Here is a 22,783-nt window from a genome sequence, read left to right on the forward strand (position 1 = left end):
ATACCCAGCAGGCCTTATGGCTTTTGCAGAAAGTGTTGCCCATTTAAAGACAAAGCATGTCACTTCTAGAGATGGTGCAAAACTCACAGAAATAGGTTTTGATGGGTAAATAAAACGTGCCAGGTGGTCTGTAATTTGATTAGAAACTTAAATATAATCCTAAAGAAGCTCAAGTACATAGATTTGTCTGCACAAATACTAAAACAAAAAAGACATTAACCCACTTTAAGCCCCAACATGCCTTTAAACCTTTAATGACCTTTAAACTCTTTGAATAGAATATAATGTATTTTTACATTAATTTCTTTTGCACGGACAGGAAAATTCTGAATGTGTAGAAATACTATAAAATGGATTTACAAACCATTTCAAATTATAATTAATTACCTGTAATTTTAATGTTAAAACTTTAATTTATAGCAAATATCTGCATTTCACTGGTTTGATGGGAAAAAAAGGAAAATTATGGAATCTTGTTTTTGCCACGGAATAATAAAAAAAAAAAAAAAAACGACTTCTCATAATTGTTTTACTTATTTTCTCAGAATTTCGAGTAATAAAGTCCCATTCTGAGGGGGAAAAAAAAAAACTGACGTTATATCTCACAATTATGACTTTATAACACGCAATTGCTAGTTCTGATTATAACTCAAATTCTGTTTAAAAATAAAAATACAGACCATTACCTATGTGGTGTAAAGTGAAGAATTTAGACATGCATCTCACACGCAGAATATGCCTCAAATTAAGCCACCAAAATAAAAATAAGCAAAATCAAAAATCAAAACTTAAGCTTATTGTCACAAATGTACAAGGAAAAAACAGCTAATCATTGAGAAAAACTATTAAAATGGCATATATTTAAATAAATAAAATGGAAAATACAGTTTTGTGTGCAGTAAGGAATATTTATACATAGAAATATTTGGCCCATATATTTTCTCATTTAAACAGCAAAAAAAAGCACAATTATTATTATTTTTTTACTCACCAGAACAACAGAGCAAAAAAATGGCAGCTCTCAGAGGCCACATATCCAGACGTGTGAGAATATCTCCAACTGAGAAACTTCACATAAAGATCCAGTGGTCAGAGATGCAGTCCTCTCATTATTACGCTTCCAATAATTTTCACAAACCAGAAAAATCACATCAAGTCATTATTCGATCACTGCCATTTGCACAACACAATGACAGAGCCCGTCCCCGCTTTACACGCTCCGTTCCATCTCTCACCGGTCTGGAGAAAGATCTACCCATCCTCAGGTGTGCCTGTGAACTTTGGAGCGTCTTATCAGCATGTTCCTGTTTTCTGCTGTTGGCCTCCACCCATAAAGAGGCGTCTATAGAGGTGTACTCGCCACATCTAGAATTTCAGGTTTTAACAGCTGAAAAACTGAAACTGGAAATGAAGCACTTCTCTGAAAGGAAGCACACCTTCGGGGCGGGATGTGGGTGGTTAAGCTGGCATGTGCTGCTCTATATCAGTGGTTTTCAAACTTTTTTTGTCACAACCCATATACTATAGGCCTACAGCTATTTACATTCAAACAAGTCAAGCCAAGCATAAGATTACTGATATACAATTGACCTATCGGTAAGCCCCTCCCCTCAAACGCAGATGAGCCAATGGCAGTTGAGTATTAGTTGCGCTGGGACTGGAACTCGGACGTCTTTAGGTTTCAGAGCCATAGAGAACCATTGGAAAATCCAAAGCTCTCATCGGATTGATAGTGTTTATGCTACAAAAATGGTCAAACGATGTGTCTGAGGTACTGTAACACTGATTCCAGGGATCCTGAGAGGATTTTATGGTTGTTATACTCTCATTAAGTTACGATTAAAGTGAGTCCCTGCTAACATACAAACCGAAATAACTAACTGTTCTCACGTCATGTAACGTTAACAGTGTAGGTCAAAAACAGATGCATTTCTGTGTGTTTAGTTATGTTTAAGGTCTACATTATCCGTCTTATTAAGGAGGACTCCTATTTTGATGGGTATTATAGTCTACGGGTAGTGAAAGGGAGAGCTCGCACTCGCAGTTGCTTTCAGATATGAAGTTTACAGTTTATTAGCACCCCCGAAAAGGCAAAATGTCTGTATATGTTTGTTTACTGTTAGTTGTATGAGTGTTTTTGTATAATTTGCTGTGTATGTTAATGATAATGCAACGAAGAGAGAGAGTTTGTGAATGAGACGTTAGTGCGCACTTCTGCTTTGTTTGTTCAGCTCTCAGGGTGATTTTTTTTTGTGTGAAAAAGGACGCAATAAACTTCATAAACTATCAGTAACGTTTGGCCATCAATCGGACGGGGTATACACTACATTCTGTGTCCAAAAACCTCTTGGGATAAGGTTTTCACACAGACACTGTCATTGTAAGACGGTTAGCAAATCCGAGTTAGCAACAGTTACTAAGGGGGGGGCGTGGCTTACTGATAAGTCAATTGGCCATTTGACTGTATTCTCCATTAAACCACTAGATGGCACAAAAATTCAGCTCAACACTTTTCCACACAACCGCTTTTGATTATTGATGCATTCGCAACGCACAGTTGATTCTGCACTAATTTGATAGCTAGGCCTATTTATGGGACGCTAATTAACTGGTTAACTGTTAAAGGAACACACCGACTTTTTGGGACTTTAGCTCATTCACAGTATCCCCCAGAGTTAGATAAGTCCATACATACCATTCTCATCTCCGTGCGTGCCATAACTCTGCCTGACCGCTAGCCTAGCTTAGCACAAAGACTGGAGGTAAACGGCTCCAGCTAGCCTACGGCTCAATAAGTGACAAAATAACGCCAACATTTTCCTATTTACATGCTGTGATGTGTGTAGTTACATCGTGTGCTAAGACCGACAGAAAATGAAAAGTTGTGATTTTCTAGACTGATATGTCTAGGAACTATACTCTCATTCCTGCGTAATAATCAAGGATCTTTGCTGTCGAACCATGAGTGCAGCGGCACAATGATATTACACAGCGCTTGAAAATAGGCTAACTTCCATTAACATAACCAATGTGACAACCTGCTTGCACAGAGAGCGTGCTGGGGACTATTTTCAGGCGCTGCGTAATATCATTCTCACTATCATGGCTCAAAGTTCCTTGATTATAGACCCAGGGTTTGAAAACCACTGCTCTATATTACCTGTAATGACACAATCATTTTACAGCATGCCATCACGTGACAGAACGTGTGACTGACAAACAAAAGTAAACAAAAGATTATCTTTCATTTCCTCAAAAAAAGTGCACATAATAATGCTGTGATCACCTTGACCTCTGTACTTTATGAGTACTCGTTGGTGTAGGATTAGGCGTATTTGCACAAGTTTGATTTGAGTTATTTACACATGACAATGATGAAGAAAGTGTTACAAGTGCTGCAGAGCGGGTGGTTCTTTAGAAAAGAATGGAAAAAAAAATTGTAATCAATAATCATAATGTCCCCACTTTATATTAGGTGGCCTTAACTACTATGTATTTACATCAAAAAGTAAGTACAATGTACTTACTGTGTTCAAATTGTATTGCAAAACACTTTTGCTGATATTGAGGTGGGATACGGGTAGGGTTAGGGACAGGTGTGGTGGTAAGGGTAAGTTTAAGGGTAGGGTTTGGTGAAAGGGAAGTGTCAACTGTGTAATTACATATGTAACTACAGAAATTAATTCTACGTCCTTTCCCCACTTCTGTACTCTTTATACACACAATTCTGTCAATCACACACCAGTTCAGTTTTGTTGTTTAAGTTTGCTGACGATACCTCTGTAGTTGGTCTTAATACTAATGGAGATGAGTCTGACTACAGCAGAGAAGTGCAGGGGCTGGTGAAATGATGCGAAAACTTTGACTTGATACTTAACATCTCAAAAACCAAGGAACTGGTAGTGGATTTTAGAAGGACCCTTAGTCCCCTCCCTACGCTCTCCATTAATGGGGTGGAGGTGGAGAGGGTCACTTCCTTCCAGTTCCTTGGGACCACAATACAGGAATCCTTATCATGGGAGCTCGACGCTAATATTAAGATCAGTAAAGCTCACCAGCGACTCCACTTTCTGCAGCAGCTCAAAAAGTTTAGAGTCAGCCGAGTTGACATGACCCACTTTTATAGGTCAACTATTGAAAGCGTGCTTACTTTTTCCATACTTGTCTGGTTCGGTCACACAACCGCTCAGGACAAAACTAGGATGGAACGAGTTGTACGCAGAGCATCAAAAATTATAGGCTGTAGTCTCCCAACACTTTCTTCACTTCTCTCCACCAGAATAATCAGGAAGGCTAAAAACATCATAGCGGACCACTCTCACCCTGCTCACCACCTCTTTAAATCTCCTCCCATCAGGAAGAAGATATAGGAGCATTAAGACTTCTACTTCACGTTTCAGAGACAGTACTTACCCTCTGGCTATTAGATATCTGAATTTGCACTGACAGCTAGCTGCACTATCAACTGTATGCACTGTGCACTTTCTTTGTCTTGTCCAGGGGTATTGTCTTTTTTAATGTCTGCGGGTCTTGGTCTAAAGTCCTACTGTTTGCTGGGTATTGTTGGGGAACATTGTCTGTTTTTGTACTTATGATGTCTGTCTTTTATGTCATTTATGTCTGAGAGTTGTACCAAGACAAATTCCTATCAACTTGTTGACATGGCAATACATTTATTGAAACTTGAAACTAATTACAGATATAATTACATGCAAGTTTTTTTTTACAAAATGTAAGTACAATGTAAAAACATGTATGTACACATTGGGCCCTATTTTAACGATCTGAAACGCAAGTGTCAAAGCGTGAAGCGCAAGTAACTTTGTGGGCGGGTCTCGGCGCTGTTGCTATTTTCCTTGCGGGATAAATGGCTCTTGCGCCCGGCGCAAATCTAAAATGGGTTGGTCTGAAGTAGCTTCATTATTCATAGGTGTGGTTTGGGCGTAACGTGAATAAACCAATCCGAGCGTCATCCAACATTCCCTTTAAAAGCAGGTGCGCAAGTTCCATTATGGATTGCTATTATTATGGCGTATTTACCAGGCGCACGCCAGGAGCGGTTCACAGCCGAGGAGACTGATGTTCTTGTAAGAGCAGTGAAAGACAGAGAAGTGAAGTTGTAATGTTGTACATTATGGTAAAGGTGATTTCACAGTCTTTTTTTTTTCAGTCTTTCAGTTTTTTCAGTTTTTCAGTCGATTTTTTTTCCTGGTTCTTGACGGACAAACCAATTTGTCAGATGTCCTTATATACATATATGTCTTGCCACTATTGGGCAAACAGGTCTTATCCTTAATTATTACAATTAGCCTGAATCATTTGTAAGCTAGATTTATGCCTATTTTTTTCACATCTTCGTGGCACACCACAATGATTTCCGTCATCTCATGTGTTAATATTTTTTTAGTGTAACAATTTATGATTTGCAAAAATAACTGTTGCATCTGTGTAGATTACATGAGCAAAGTGTATGCGCGTTGTGCACGCTATACATTATGGTCAAGCATGCGCCCTTAAAATAGCATAATGAACAACGCGCAACGCGCCACTGACTTTAGACTAGGTTTTTTCTGGTCAGTGGCGCAATTGTTTAATGGAACAGCAAAATAGCACCAGGGATTGTTTGCGCCGGAACACGCCTCCTTTTTTGCGCTGAACCTTCCAGGTAGCGCAAGTTCATTCACTAGTTTAGCGACGTGCTTCTGTGGAGGGAAAAGCGCGCTTTGCGCGGGTGCAAAATAGGAATGACACATGCGTCGGTGTACAAAGTCAATTGCGCTGGGTGCAAGATAGGGCCCAATAAGTGCAATGTATCAAATGATTAATTCAAATGTTAGTACATAGTAGTTAAGGACACCTAAAATAAAGTGGGTCCATCATAATATATTCATATTAAAATCATATTCCATTTTGTTTATTATATTCTTGTTTACACACACACACACACACTTGATTCCATATATCGCCTATATTTTACAAAAAGTCTGCTATTATTAGTTGAAAATGAATATTAGGTATTCATATTAAAATCCTATTCTATTTTGGTTATTATATTCTTATTTATATACGTACACACACACACACACACACACACACACACACACACACACACACACACACACACACACACACACACACACACACACACACACACACACACACACACACACGCGCATACATTTGATACCATATATCGCCTATATTTTACAAAAAAGTCTGATATTATTAGTTGAATATGAATATTAGGTTGACTGTTTAAATATTTTGTATTTACTATATATATAATTTTATTATTTATTTAAAATAGAAATCTTTTCTATCAATAGAAATCACTTTTTTTTTATCAATTTAACACATCCTTGCTGAAAAAAGTATTAATTTCTTTAACAAAACAAAAAAAATCACTGACCCCAAACTTTTTAACAGTAGTGTATATTGCTACAAAAGATTTCTATTTTAAATAAATGCAGTTTTTTTTTTAACTTTTTATTAATCAAAGAATCCTAAGAAATATATATCCGTCACGGTCGTATCGTGCTGCAGTGAAGAGGCGATACGGGACTTCAACAAAGACAGGTATTTATTCAAAAGAACGCTGGACAGAACACAAAGCTGCATCAACACGACATGTAAACATAACTGAGACCAGACAAGGAATGAATGAACACGAGGGAACTAAATACAAACACTGATGACTTCCTAACGAGGGGCACAGGTGATACAGATAAGGATAACTAAACACAGCTGAACAGAACTAGACTAACGAGGGTAACCAAGGAAACGGAGAAAGTGGCGGGAAACATAAACAAAAGGAACATGTGACTAAAGCAAACAACATGACAGAAACACAGATATGTGACAATATCAGGTTATCACAGGAATACATTATATTTTAAAGTATATTAAAATAAAAAAAATTACTTGAAATTGTAATAATATTTCACAATATTACAGTTTTTTTCTGTATTTTTGATCAAATAAATGCAGGCTTGATGAACGGAAGAGAGTTTTCGTTCAAAAACATTAAAAATAGTAATGTTTCCAAACTTTTGAGTGCTTGTGTTAATGTGGTCTGACAAATTTCATAATGCAAAGGAAAGGTTGAAGAGGCAGAAATGTTGCTCTCACGTATTTGTGTATTCAGTTTCAGGCTTTACACCATCTCTGCCCTTTGAAAGACGTGTTATCTAGCATGTCTGGCTAAACAATAACGTCCTTCCCTGTTCTTATGTGCTGTTTGAGTCGAGTTCTCTCACAGAGACAGATTTGATTCCTCACAACTCCTATTTCACTGAGATCTGTCAGGCAGAAGGACATTTCTGCAAGCTATTCCATAAATAAAAGAAATCGCTAACACCTTTAATCTCAAACACAGTGAGGATAAAGGCTAAAATCCAGGCAGTGAGTGTAAAATAATCTGACACTCATTCGTACAGGTGAGACATACAGAACAGGTAATATGATGCACTGCGGGAACAAACCCAGTTGCACTTTTTAGAATACTGCATTTTAAAGGTGCAGTATGTAATATTGACATGGGTGGTTGAAATTGGTACTGCAGTCCAAATTCAAAATATTGGAGAGGGTTCTTTCTCCCGCCTCCTTCTCCTCGCAACAGGAATAAGCACAATGGCCAATGGAAGGCAATCAAGTCTTAAGGTGATGATACACAGGGCCACTTTTTGAGCAATGTTACTGCTCAATGTTGCCGCCAACAGGCAAGCAGGTGAGACACAGGGCCCTTGACAGACCTAAAGCATTCAGATAGAAATCTGTTGCCCACTCTCAATGGGAAAGTGCCCAAGCAACATCACTCAGCAACATTGGCCTAGTTTGTTTGCTGGCTTCCGTGGCTACTATAGGGGTGAGACACAACCTAACATGGGGTTATTTGTAACACACACGGTTTAAAACTTTCCACTCATGCCAGGAGAACGAAACTTAGTGTATTTACTAGTTACCATATCAACACCATATAGACAAAGAATTGCACCAAAATTAAAAAAAAAATTAAATCTTTGGAAGATCACAACATTTGTTTAAACTAAAAATGTGTTTATTTTTAATTATAAAAAAAATGACTTTTATTTGAAAAAGTTCATTGTATTTTATTGTATATTTTTGGATTGTATCAGATAACATTTTAAGCTTTAAGCTGTGATTTTACGTGTTGTCACATTTCACTTCCATTCTTACGGGTTAAACCAAGAAAAAAATATACACTGTATTAATGTCTAAATTAAATGAATTGTACTAGAATGGAAATGTAGGTAATGTAAGATGCCTGAGACAATATTACAGGGAGACAGGAAGGACAGGAAGGCTGATTGTCCCTGCAGTGCCAAACCACATCTAACCATATGTCACCCCATACATGTTCGAGAACTTGCCTTGGTGTAAGAATGGAGTAACATTTCATAGCAAGAGCTGGCAAATCTCTCTCAGTCCATGAAGATGAGATGCACTTGTAACCACTCCTGTTCGAGTCACCCGCTCCAAGCGGAACTCGAACCCGGGTCCACCGGCATGAGAGACAGACGCTCTAACAAGGAGACTAAAGGCTGCAACCTCTAGAGTCAGTCACTAGAGCGTCTCTTGAGATCAGAGGAGTGAGGTTTACTTACTAGTCCACATACTGACTGACACTGTTGATATTGACCCCCCCTCTGTTCAGGGACTCATTACTCCATTTCCGTTCGTCAAATGTCTGCAAAATTCGTTCAGTTTATGTCTCATCTGTTGAATATTTTTTATTTCATACAAGTATTTACACGTGTTAAGAAATTTGCAGGAAAAAAGGCAGTTGAAAGTGAGAGGATGTTTCTTTTAGAGAGAAGGAGCGAGTGACAGAACGTCCCCCTCAAACGCTTAAAAACATTTCTGTGGCATATTCATGACAGTTATTAGTCACTCAAATTTTCTGTAATATACCCCTCAACCAAAAAAGGTTTTGCGTTCTTATTAAAGCAATGAGAATCTAAATGAGAATCACCACTGAGAATGGCAAAAAATTTACATGTGTTTAATTTATCATGAAAATAATGCAAAACGATCAAAATCAGTCTAACTACTGTTCAAAAGTTTAGGGCTAGCAAGATTTTTTTTTTATAAATATATCTGTTTTAAGTCTCCCGCTCACTACAACACAGTATAACCCCAGTTATATTTTAAAATATTACTACAATTTAAAAGAACTGCTTTTAATGTGAATGTATTTAAATGTAATTTATTCCTGTGATTAAAGCATCATTACTCCAGTCTTCAGGGTCACATGATCCTTCAGAAATCATTCTGATATGTGATATGCTGCTCAATAAATATTGACTTAAAAAAAAACACAAAAGACCGTTTGCGAATGTCCACTATAACGCCCTTGTGAGTTATGAGGACATACAGGTGTGTGTATATTGCACTATGAATAACAATAAAAAGAGACAATTGTAAAACTGGATATTGCATGTATTATTGTACAGCAATATATATATACAGCTCTGGAAAAATTTTTAGAGACCACTTAACATTGATAAAAAAAATTCCAGAGCTGTATATAGTTGTATATATATATAACTATATCCAACTTTATCTGCATACATGCAGTATACTCATGTAGAGTGATATATACAGTCCCAAACATCCACTGGCTCATTTCTGTTTTGACTTCAGACTGATCTAAAGGTGTGTGATTTTCATCCGCCGGCTGTGTGGACCGTCTTCCCACTCCCGTCACTGAGACGATTCAAAGCGAGTGTGGCCTGACTCAGATCACAGCTTTGAAGTCAGTCAGCGGTGGAGACGACAGATCAGAGCTCCTCAGCCTCAGGAAACCCATCGCTGACTCTCCTCCAACGCACTGCCACAGTCACAGCCAATCCAAGTGTCAAACACGCCTCACGCCTCTCCAATGCACCAAATAATTGTGTACCTTGATGTCGAGGGAGACGTTCATGTCGAGAATAAATGAGGCAAACCTTCTTCAGGGTTACGTCTCATCATGATTGAAGCACTGTGTCATATGAAAACTGTGTTTTTCTAAGCTGCAACACATCAGGTCTAATGGTCAAGTGTGTAATTCTGCACCGCTAACCGCACCAGAATTACAATCAGTTCGTTTGAGCGGCCCGACTGGACGGAACATAACATGTTTTGGCATTTTTGCTGGGGTTTTATCTGCTTGTCTAACCAACGAAAGAGTGTGTGCATTATTTCTGCAATTCTATTTGGTGCCACTAGTGCGGAAACGACACACTTCTACTCACAAATTAGAAAAAAAGGAAAGTTAGAATATTGTGATGCGTCAATATTCCAGCGACAAAATCACAGCCAATCAGAAGAGCATGTGGGCGGAGTCTCTCTTCAAGCGCACTGCACTCGCAACGAAATTGATAAGCACGTAAATCAAATTCATGAATATTACACCATTTTAACATGATTCAAAATGAGTGCTGTCCAAATTACCGCGTTAACGCGGGCGATTACTTTTTTCAGTTTAATGCATTAAAAATATTCGTTTTTATATCCATTTTTGCACAGCGTTACATTATATGATCACACTCTTATTCATGTAAATGCTTTTAAACAATCTAAGTGCGACAAGACAGAAGAGAACGCGTTTTCAAGTTTGAGTTATAATAGTTTGCAAGAGCACAATTATAAACACAATGAGGCAGTAAACGTGACTGGTGAGTAGATGAGTTTACCTGTTCGGCTGATGACGTTTAATGTCCCGTCAACCTTTGCGTCTCATTTAGCCACTTGTTTGCAACCGTAAAAGCTTAAAAAATATCACAAGAGGTTTTTACTGGTGTGTTTTATGTGTCTTATTTCATGCTTTTAACCAAAAATGTATTAAAAAAAATAAACTTTAGGACAACGGAACCGAAAGTACGTCATCCCCAGCTAACAACTGTAACATTCCCATTAAGTTATATAAACGTTATTTCTGAATGTTCTTAGAACGTTTTTTTGATGTTGTATCAACATTCTTGCTCGGTTATAAGACTCATTATATTAACGTTCTAAGAATGTCATGCAAAACATTATTAGAAAGTTCTATTCTTTCATTATATTAAAGGGGTGGTTGATTATGATTGCACAAGTTAGTGTGTAATGTTGCTGTTTGAGCATAAACAAAATCTGCAAAGTTACTGCGCTCAAGTTCAAAGCAAAGGGAGATTTTATTTTACAGAAATTTATTTTTAAGGACTACAAAAAACGGCTGGTGGGGACTACACAAGCTTCCTCCTGGGTTAGTGACATCACGAACCCTGAAATTTACATAAACCCCGCCCCTAAGAACACACAACAAAGGGGGTGAGGTCATGTTGTGCTTGTATAGATTATCATGACAGAATATGCTAATCAATAACTTGAAGATAGTAACTCCACCACATCAGCTACATACATTCATCAACTAACCATTCAGAAACGTCCTGTCTCATTCTACATGTTGTCACTTCTTCTTGAGTCTCTCCATCATTATCCGACTCCGGTATGAACATAAAAGGTTAAACAGTTTCATTGCGTGTCTCCATGAGGTTATCAGAGCTCTTGAAGAGTTCTTGAAGCTCCGCCCCATGAGCACCAACTTATTTGCATTTAAAGGGACACACACAAAAACAGCGTGTTTTTGTTCGCTCTCAAAAAGTGACAATTTTAACATGCTATAAAAATGATCTGTGGGGTATTTTGAGCTAAAACGTCACACACACTCACTCTGGGGACACCAGAGACTTATTTTACATCTTGTAAAAAGGGGCAATCAACCACCCCTTTAACATTCTGTTAATGTTTTTTTTTAATTTTCTTCAAAATGTTATTACAACGTTCCATTCGTTTGTCACATGAATGTTCACTCAACGTTTTTGCATGTTATATCATCCCTGCAGAACTCTATTGAGTTTACAGCTTAAATGTTTTTGTTTCCTTTAAAGGAAAATTATCCATTGATTCTTTTAGTATGGCTATAAAGGTCACGCAAAAATGATATTCAAACTCGCGTTAAATTCTTTTTAACATTAAAGTAGCTGAGATTATTATCATCGTTTCTAAAATACATAATAAGATTTTGCGTATTGCCGTCTCTGATAAAGACACTTTTTATAATGCGTTATGTCTGGTTAGGACATGATTATACTGAAGGACAGTTCTGAGGACTTGTAAATGCACTTGAATATTATTTTGATTCATTGTTCATTATTTTTATGACAATTAATCACCCCAACTCAATATTTCTGAAATGCATAAAAACAGCAACAAAAATACACTCATTACTGTAATATGCAATAACAAATTTCTTAGTCAAATTGTCAAAATAGTCAAATATTCAACAAAAAAGCAAAAATAAATAAAAAACTAAAGTAAAAACAGTAATATTGTGAAATATTATTACAATTTAATAATAAAAGTTTTCTATTTGAGTATATGATACAATCATTTATTCCTGTGATTAAGGCTGAATTTTCAGCATCATTCCTCCAGTCTTCAGTGTCACATTATCCTTCAGAAATCATTCTGAAATGATGATTTACTGCTCAAGACACATTTATTATTACTATAAATGTTGAAAACATTTGCGCTGCTTCATATCTTTGTGAAAACCATGACATTTTTTTTTCAGGATGCTTTGATGAACAGAAAGTTCAAAACAATATAATTTTTTTCCTGTTGATGTTGGGGTAAAATATGATCTGACATGTTTTTATGGGATTCACCTTGATAGTATTTGGGGCAACTGTGCAATTAGAAATTGAAATTCAAGGTAAGGCACATAAATGGCCTCATGTTCCAGAATGAAAATAATAGCCACCTATGATGTCATGATCATAAATAAAAACCAACGTCCTTATTCTGGACTAACAACCTCATGGAAGGACCCTTTGTCAAGCGATTACACTGTTCACTTTCATTCCAACATCCCTACGGATAGCATCCCCATTCCCACATGTCCTTCAGGGATGCAAAAAACGTCATTTGGAATTCGCCTGTGTGTGAACCACTGAGCACGTGAGATGACTTTAATGAGAGAGAAGATGCAGCATTATCAGAATCACACAGCTATAAAATGCAAGGTGTTCTTTGTCTCCATGGAAGAAAAGAAACTAATTACACAGGCCTGACAGCTCGATCGATAGCGCCGCAGAGCCTGTGCGGTCGTATCCCTTGGAAACCGAGCTCACCTGCAGCGCTGGAGAAGAGATGAGCTCTCACAGACACTCACAAGCGTCTCAGTGATAATTGGAGGACACGTCCAACCTCACAGTGCTCCTAACCTGTCCTGGACCTGCAGAGTTATTTTCGAACCATTGAGATACTCTATTATGTGTTTTATTAAAGCCACAATATGTCGTTTTTCGTCGATAGAGGTGGCTTATTCAAAGCAAAGGCATAGCTTGATGACGCCTGGATTTCACAGAGCTTTAATTCTGTAAGAGACGACCGCTTCCGCTTCTTCCGCTCGAGTATGTGTGGGGTAACGCAGCGCTGCTTATCATATTACACACATTTGAGTGTGTTTAAAGTTATGTTATAATGCTACTCTGTGTGTTCACTCGGCGCTACTATGAGACACTTGTTCACACTGCAGTGAGAGATAAATATTAGCCGTGATAAAACATGGTACTGGCAGTAAATCATGTAAACCAGATTTACACAATACGACTAACTGTGTTGAGCTGCATAACAATGATTCATTTTCTGTCCATGAATGATCCAAACAGTTGCTCACCTGTCTAATAAAACACATCATATATTAAAGTGGCTTTGGCGTTTCCATGGTTTCTACTAAATAAAACCAGAAAATGAGGGAAACGTGGGTATGATGTCATTGATAGGCGACGCACAGACACTGTCTATGTCCTGATTAAAATAGCTTATTCCTCTGGATTTAAACATTCTTGAAAACATTTGGGATAATGCAAGTACACAAGTCAACAAAAAAATATAACATTGTTCTAGTGGTTTTTGGTTATTTTAATCCAAAATCTTACATATTGTGCCTTTAATATTTTGAATGAGTTTTTATACATTTTTCGCCCATTTTAATTTTAGTTAAAGTTTTATATATATTTATTATTCTTTTTTTGTTGTTGTTATTTTGGTACATTAAAGCTACACTGTGTAACTTTTTTTGTCTATTCTTAGCTAAAAACACTTAGTTCTATCAAAAATATATGTGCTCATTAATGTATATTTACTTCTTTCAAGTAATAAAGTATTCTCGTAAGTTTATAATATGCCATTGAAAATACATAAGGTAATGGGATCTATTGGTGGTCGCCATGTTGCCCCTCCATCTTGAAAGTACATTAGCCAAAAAGGGACATACCCGTAAATTCAAGCTTCGCTTTTCGCGTTTTAACCGGTTTTAATACTCGATGGCACTGTACAAAATTCTCTGCCTCGCGCATGTGCACGTCAACTTGTTCAGACTTGTCTGGTGCATGCGCAGAGAGTTTTCATCTCAGCAGCTCCAGTAACAGAGTTATACTGAGTTTTCCTGGCTTGTTTATTCCTCAAAAGTCTGTTTTTCCTTGTGTGGCATTTCTGTGCGTTAATAACTCCGTAAGTAATAGTAGTTATTGTCATTGTAGATGTGTTTCAGATTGTGTCATCGCGTAATTCAGTTGATGTCACCTCAGAAGTATTTTTGTGTCAACATACAATAGCGTAATGCTCACCTATTTGAATAATCATTCAGTTATTTTGTTATCAACAATGTTTATTCGTTTATAGAAAATATTTGCTTGTAATGTATGTTGATGGAAATATGTATCAGGTCTGATCGGCATATTAACAATTGTTATACAGAGCGCACTGCAGTGCTAACGTTAAAGCGCCGCACACACTTTTGTAACCGGACACCGCTTGTTAGCAGCGGCAGCTCCGCTCCTTTTAATACAGCTGCCTTTAGCGCCTATATATGGTACAATAAGCTCTGGTTTACGGTTACATTATACAAATGTAGCTTATAAGTATAGTTATACAGTTCTTAACTGTGTATGTATATTTAACATCCTTATTTGTTCTCTCACAGAAACCACATTTATGTACATATCCACGCAAACCTGTTTATGCCTTGCAATTGGATGACTGAATAAACATTACTATCATCAAAGTTCACTCTGGATTAGCTGCAGTTCTTTCTAGCCAAATAATTAGGCCAGTTGAGTTCCAACCATCCCACTGCGCACAGAATATCCCACAGGCACCGTGTCGAATGTGGACGAGGTCGAACTGGAAGCCATGTTAATCTTGGACTAAATCGGCCACCGTAGGAGTTGAAACGAAATCGGAATTTAGAGGAACAGAAACTAAAATTCACTGGATGGTCATATACCTTTTCACCGCTAGATGGGGGAAAATATCACACAGTGTAGCTTTAAATAATTAAGGGATAGTTCACCTAAAAATGAAAGCAATCCCAATATTTACTCACCCTCAAGCCATTTTAGAAGTATATGACTTTCTTCTTTAAAGCTACACTGTGTAACTTTTTTAGTTTATTCTTAGCTAAAAACACTTAGTTCTTTCAAAATGATGTGCTCATTAATGTATATTTACTTCTTTCAAGTAATAAAGTATTGTCGTAAGTTTATAATATGCCATTGAAAATGCATACGGGTGAGGGGTTTGAATGCAGGTCGCCATGTTGCCCCTCCATCTAGAAAATGTACATTAGCCAAAGAGGGACATACCCGTAAATTCAAGCTTCGCCTTTCGCGTTTTAACACTCGATGGCACCGTGTCGAATGTGGACGAGGTCGAACTGGAAGCCATGTTAATCTTGGACTAAATCGGCCACCGTAGGAGTTAAAACGAAATTGGAATTGAGAGGAAGAGAAACTAAAATTCACTGGATGGTCATATACCTTTTAACCACTAGATGGGGGAAAATATCACACAGTGTAGCTTTAAGCCAAACACAATCATTATATTAAGGTATTAAAAAGTTATATTAAATATATCCTGGCTCTTCCAAGATTTATAATGGGAGTGAATGTAACTGAGATTTTGAAGTCCAAAAAAAGTGCATCCATCCATCATGTAACAGTAATCCATATGGCTCCAAGGGGTTAATAAAGGCCTTCTTAAGCAGAGAAAAATATCCATATTTATAACTTCATAAACTATAAATCACTGGCTTCCGGTAACGGCCATACGTGAATCTAGTTCCGGTGGAAGAGTGACCTCTGACCTGACGCATGATATACTGACGAACGCGGAAGCGCAGAGGATCGAGCAAAACACTGGTCACGAATTAGAGACTAAAATGGGAATTTTTAAAGCGAAATGTGGGAGGAGCTTGAGGCTGTTGTTTGAACTGCAAGAGGTGTCTACTCTCACCTGAGCTTACCCAACTCATACATGTCATGCGTCGGTCACTCGTCATGTGTCGGGTCAGAGGTCACTCGTCATGTTACCGGAAGCCAGTGATTATACACTCATCTAAAGGATTATTAGGAACACCATACTAATACTGTGTTTGACCCCCTTTCGCCTTCAGAACTGCTTTAATTCTACGCGGCATTGATTCAACAAGGTGCTGAAAGCATTCTTTAGAAATGTTGGCCATATTGATAGGATAGCATCTTGCAGTTGATGGAGATTTGTGGGATGCACATCCAGGGCACGAAGCTCCCGTTCCACCACATCCCAAAGATGCTCTATTGGGTTGAGATCTGGTGACTGTGGGGGCCATTTTAGTACAGTGAACTCATTGTCATGTTCAAGAAACCAATTTGAAATGATTGGAGCTTTGTGACATGGTGCATTATCCTGCTGGAAGTAGCCATCAGTGGATGGGTACATGGCATTAAGGGATGGACATGGTCAGAAACAATGCTCAGGTAGGCCCTGGCATTTAAACGATGCCCGATTGGCACTAAGGGGCCTAAAGTGTGCCAAGAAAACATCCCCCACACCATTACACCACCACCACCAGCCTGCACAGTGGTAACAAGGCATGATGGATCCATGTTCTCATTCTGTTTACGCCAAATTCTGACTCTACCATCTGAATGTCTCAACAGAAATCGAGACTCATCAGACCAGGCAACATTTTTCCAGTCTTCAACTGTCCAATTTTGGTGAGCTTGTGCAAATTGTAGCCTCTTTTTCCTATTTGTAGTGGAGATGAATGGTACCCGGTGGGGTCTTCTGCTGTTTTAGCCCATCCGCCTCAAGGTTGTGTGTGTTGTGGCTTCACAAATGCTTTGCTGCACACCTCGGTTGTAACGAGTGGTTATTTCAGTCAAAGTTGCTCTTCTATCAGCTTGAATCAGTCGGCCCATTCTCCTCTGACCTCTAGCATCAACAAGGCATTTTCGCCCACAGGACTGCCGCATACTGGATGTTTTTCCCTTTTCACACCATTCTTTGTAAACCCTAGAAATGGTTGTGCGTGAAAATCCCAGTAACTGAGCAGATTGTGAAATACTCAGACCGGCCCGTCTGGCACCAACAACCATGCCACGCTCAAAATTGCTTAAATCACCTTTCTTTCCCATTCTGACATTCAGTTTGGAGTTCAGGAGATTGTCTTGACCAGGACCACACCCCTAAATGCATTGAAGCAACTGCCATTTGATTGGTTGATTAGATAATTGCATTAATGAGAAATTGAACAGGTGTTCCTAATAATCCTGTAGGTGTAGTGTAGAGTGTAGTTTATAAAGTTATAATATGGATATTTTTCTAACACAAAGCATGTTTTTACTTCAGAAGGCCTTTATTAACACCCTGTGGATAAGTGTGGATTACTTTTTTTGGACTTCAAAATCAGGAGCATTATAAAGCTTGGAAGAGCCAGGATATTTTATAAGTCATTTACACCTAGGCTGGCTTGGGGGCGAGTAAATTATGGGATAACTTTAAGGTTACTTTATTTCGTCCACTTTAGACATTCTACTGCAACTACATGTCATCTAATTCTCATTAAAGTATTAGTAGGCTGTTAGGGTTCGGGTTAGTAGGATAAGTTGACATGTAGTTGCAAAAGTTAATTATAGTCAGTCGAATGTCTGTTGGGGAGCATCAAAATATTAAGCAGACAGTCGACTAATACTCTAATGACTAGTTGACATGGAGTTGCAAAGTTACTTATAGTTAGTAGAATGTCTAAAGTGGACTATCAAAATAAAGTGTTACCCAAGTTAAACTAAATGAAAATAAGAAATGTTTCCTTGGCACCTTGCAAAAATAAAATTAAGTTTAATACAATTTTTTTTTTCAGTAATGAATTTTTTGTTGTTGTTGTTTTTTACACTTTCTATCCTTATAACCCTGGTAATCATAGGGAAAATTATTTCATTCAAGAAGAAGAAGAAGAAAGTAAATCACACTCACCCTCATGTTGACTTTTCTGAGACTATTTTCTGTCTTCTGTGAAGCACATGATGTTTCCGACTTTCCGTTTTCCCATACAATGAAAGTGGAACGTGGATGCAGATTAGCTGGACCAGCCTGAAAAATGAAAGAGATTTCAAAAACATTTACAAGATTTTTGGAGCTCCAGCAGAGAAAATCTGAACTCAGTTTGAGACATTGTTGATCTTTTCAGAAACTCTACAGGAGATTACTGGAGTCTTCCTTAGGAGAAACATCTGGACTCATTTTGTTCTGCATTCAATCTCACTGTTGTCTGAGAGAAACAGTTGAGATATTACTGAGATACTGTATATATAATTTGTGAATTTTCTTTTCTCATAACACAAATTTCCAAGCAACTCGATTGCACTTGGATCGATTTTGTCTCTGTCTGACGAATCAAGTCACTGACCTCCAGAAACATTTTCCAATTGCTGTGACATTTAACCTAATTATTGATTACGGCGACATGGCATGTTGAATAACAATAGCTCCTGTAAAATGCAACAAAGCCAATTATCTGAGCGCTAAAAGACTTTGATATTGAAATACCGCCGCTAGACAGAGAAAAGGCAAGAGATGCATGCATTAAATGCAAGACTGTGAAATCGTTACCCTTTAGGGTTTGTGAAATGATCAAAATATGCTGTGAAATGCTGCTTCAGATACTGTACGTACCTCACCGAACCACACAGAGAGGATGAACGGCCTCCGGGAATTCTGCTCCTTTGTGCTGGAGCGAGTAAAACTTCAGAACACAAAGAGAAAACAAGGTAAAAGCACTCGCAGCTTTCAAGTCACTTAAGATCCTCTATGGCAAAGCTTTTAAACAATGGCAAAATCCGACTGAACACCAAAGTCAGAGCCCAGAAGCTGCACAGCATCACAATCAAACACGGCTCACCTCAGAAGCCTCTCTCAGTGATTTTGTACTTTCTGTAGAAATGACTGATTTCTCGGTGTTGTCTGTGGTTCTGCGGCAAATATTGTATGGAGTTTGGCCATACATCAGGTATGCATGATATATTTGCAATCGTTTTGCTGGCAATAAAAAATTAAGCAATGCTTTCAATACTGTTATGATTTTAATGTGCTTTTTTTATGAGTGTTGAGTGTTTTCAATTTATTCCTATGGAAGTTGAGCTTCATGATGAATTGTGTGATTGACAACGGACCAGAGAAAGCACTGAGAGCAGCCATGAGTGTTTTATATACACTGATCAGGCATAACATTATGACCGGTGAAGTGAATAACATTGATTATCTCTTCATCACCTGTTAGTGGGTGGGATATATTAGGCAGCAAGTGAACATTTTGTCCTCAAAGTTGATGTGTTAGAAGCAGGAAAAATGGGCAAGCGTAAGGATTTGAGCGAATTTGACAAGGGCCAAATTGTGATGGCTAGACGACTGGGTCAGAGCATCTCCAAAACTGCAGCTCTTGTGGGGTGTTCCCGGTCTGCAGTGGTCAGTCTCTATCAAAAGTGCTCCAAGGAAGAAACAGTGGAGAACCGGCCACAGGGTCATGGGCGGCCAAGGCTCATTGATGCACGTGGGGAGCGAAGGCTGGCCCGTGTGGTCTGATCAAACAGACGAGCTACTGGAGCTCAAATTGCTCAAGAAGTTAATGCTGGTTCTGATAGAAAGGTGTCAGAATACACAGTGCATCACAGTTTGTTGCGTATGGGGCGGCATAGCCGCTGACCCCTGTCCAACACCGAAAGCACCAACAGTGGGCACATTAGATGAATCACGTTTTCTTTTACATCACGTGGATGGCCGGGTGTGTGTGCATCGCTTACCTGGGGAACACATGGTACAGGATGCACTATGGGAAGAAGGCGAGCCGGCGGAGGAAGTGATGCTTTGGCCAATGTTCTGCTGGGAAACCTTGGGTCCTGCCATCCATGTGGATGTTACTTTGACACGTACCACCTACCTAAGCATTTCTGCAGATCATGTACCCCCTTTCATGGAAACGGTATTCCCTGGTGGCTGTGGCTCTTTCAGCAGATAATGCGCCGCCACAAAGCAAAAATGGTTTGGAATGGTTTGAGGAGCACAACGAGTTTGAAGTGTTGACTTGGCCTCCAAATTCCTCAGTTCTCAATCCAATCGAGCATCTGTGGGATCTGCTGAACAAACAAGTCTGATCCAAGGAGGCCTCACCTTGCAACTTACAGGACTTAAAGGATCTGCTGCTAACATCTTGGTGCCAGATACCACAGCACACCATCACGGGTCTAGTGGAGTCCATGCCTCAATGGGTCAGGGCTGTTTTGGCAGCAAAATGGGGACCAACACAATATTAGGATGGTGGTCATAATGGTATGCCTGATCGGTATATGTATATATGTATATATATATATATATATATATATATATATATATATATATATATATATATATATATACATATATATACATATATATATATACATATATACATATATATATATATATATATACATATATACATATATATATATATATATATATATGTATATATATATATATATATATATATATATATATATATATATATATATATATATATATATGTATATATGTATATATATATATATATATATGTATATATGTATATATATATATATATATATATATATATATATATGTATATATGTATATATATATATATATATGTATATATGTATATATATATATATATATATATATATATGTATATATATATATATATATATATATATATATATATATATATATATATATATATATATATATATATATATATATATATATATATATATATATATATATATATGTATATATATATATACACACACATATATATATATATATACACACACATATATATATATATATATATACACACACATATATATATATATATATATACACACACACATATATATATATATACACACACACACATATATATATATATATACACACACACATATATATATACACACACACACACACACACACACACACACACACACACACACACACACACACACACACACACACACACACACACACACACACACACACACACACACACACACACACACACACACACACACACACACACACACACACACACACACACACACACACACACACACACACACACACACACACACACACACACACACACACACACACACACACACACACACACGTATTATATAAACATGACATCTAAATGTTAGATGCAATTAATCCATTTGACAGCACTAGAACACAACTTTCAAGGCCCAAAAAGGACAAAACATAATAACAAAAAAGTTTAATAAAATCTTCAAAAACACGGTCCAAAGACAATATTTGAATCAATTTGTGGTGCATTTATTTTAGTTTTTTCCCTAAAAACTGTGCAATTAAAGCGATCAAATGCCAGTGTTTCCCATACATAGACTAATTTGTGGCGGTGCACCACAGAATCAACACCGGCCGCCACATATTGCGTGTCGTTATTCATAAAAAAAAAAAAAAAAAGCTGCATTTCCTTTCCGTGCTCTCCCTCCGTCTCTCTGTCACTCACGCGCGTCTCTCGCTCTCAAATTGCCAAACCTGCTTTTGATATCAAACAAAGTCTAAGCGTGTAAATTTTTGTACGTTTTAATACGAAATTCAAACAATAAATAGCGTTGTGGCGTTAATGTGGCACAGTTATGTGGTTCACGGAGCTCTCAATGGTTCCAAACAAGCCAGCGCTGTCAATACATTTGAATGGATAGATAGATTATACAGATATTTGCAGCAATTTTTGGTAAAAAGTACAGCATAGTGTGCATTGATTATTACGTCAACCACATTTACAGGATCATTTTATTATGGAGAGTGATGGAGATGCAACAATGTTAACATTAATGTTAATGTTTTTCTTGTATTTAGCCCTCAGGTATTCCTTACTAATTGGTCACAATTATACTCATTGGTGGTCAAATGTGACCATACACCTCAACTATTTTTCAATTAAATAAATGTTCTATATTTTAGTTTAATAATATTTATTGAATATTTTGAAGAGATCATTTGGTAATAACTATAGGCCTACTATTTGTGCATTAATTATGGTCCATTAAGGTCCATTTAATGAATTAAAATGTTTTTCTTCTAATATTTTTCTTATTTATATTACAATTAGTGTAGTAATTAAGGTTTAAATAGAGAATTCCAATGCAAAGAGGCATATTAGAGTCATTTTGTGGCTGGAAAAATAAAAATTTTAATTTGTAATGCCATTACCCACTGTAGGTGCTTGTATGGCTCTTTAAAGGGTTAGTTCACCCAAAAATTTAAATTCTGTCATTAATTACTCACCCTCATCTCGTTCGACACCCGTAAGACCTCCGTTCATATTCGGAACACAAATGAAGATATTTTAGTTGAAAGCTGATGGCTGAGAAAG

General features: G+C 37.5%; 1 protein-coding gene across 1 annotated transcript in view; it reads right to left on the reverse strand.

The window, feature by feature from the left end:
* The window catches only part of ifnlr1 (interferon lambda receptor 1), a 15,153-nt gene extending 13,847 nt beyond the window's left edge, over positions 1-1,306 (reverse strand). The window contains exon 1 of the mRNA XM_079838079.1: positions 992-1,306. Within this exon, the coding sequence (XP_079694205.1) occupies positions 992-1,034 (43 nt within the window). The 5' untranslated portion in view covers positions 1,035-1,306. The remainder of the gene's footprint in view (positions 1-991) is intronic.
* Between the last annotated feature and the right edge of the window lie 21,477 nt (positions 1,307-22,783).

Source organism: Gobio gobio (genome assembly GCF_949357685.1).
Source record: "Gobio gobio genome assembly, chromosome: 15".
Lineage (NCBI taxonomy): Eukaryota > Metazoa > Chordata > Actinopteri > Cypriniformes > Gobionidae > Gobio > Gobio gobio.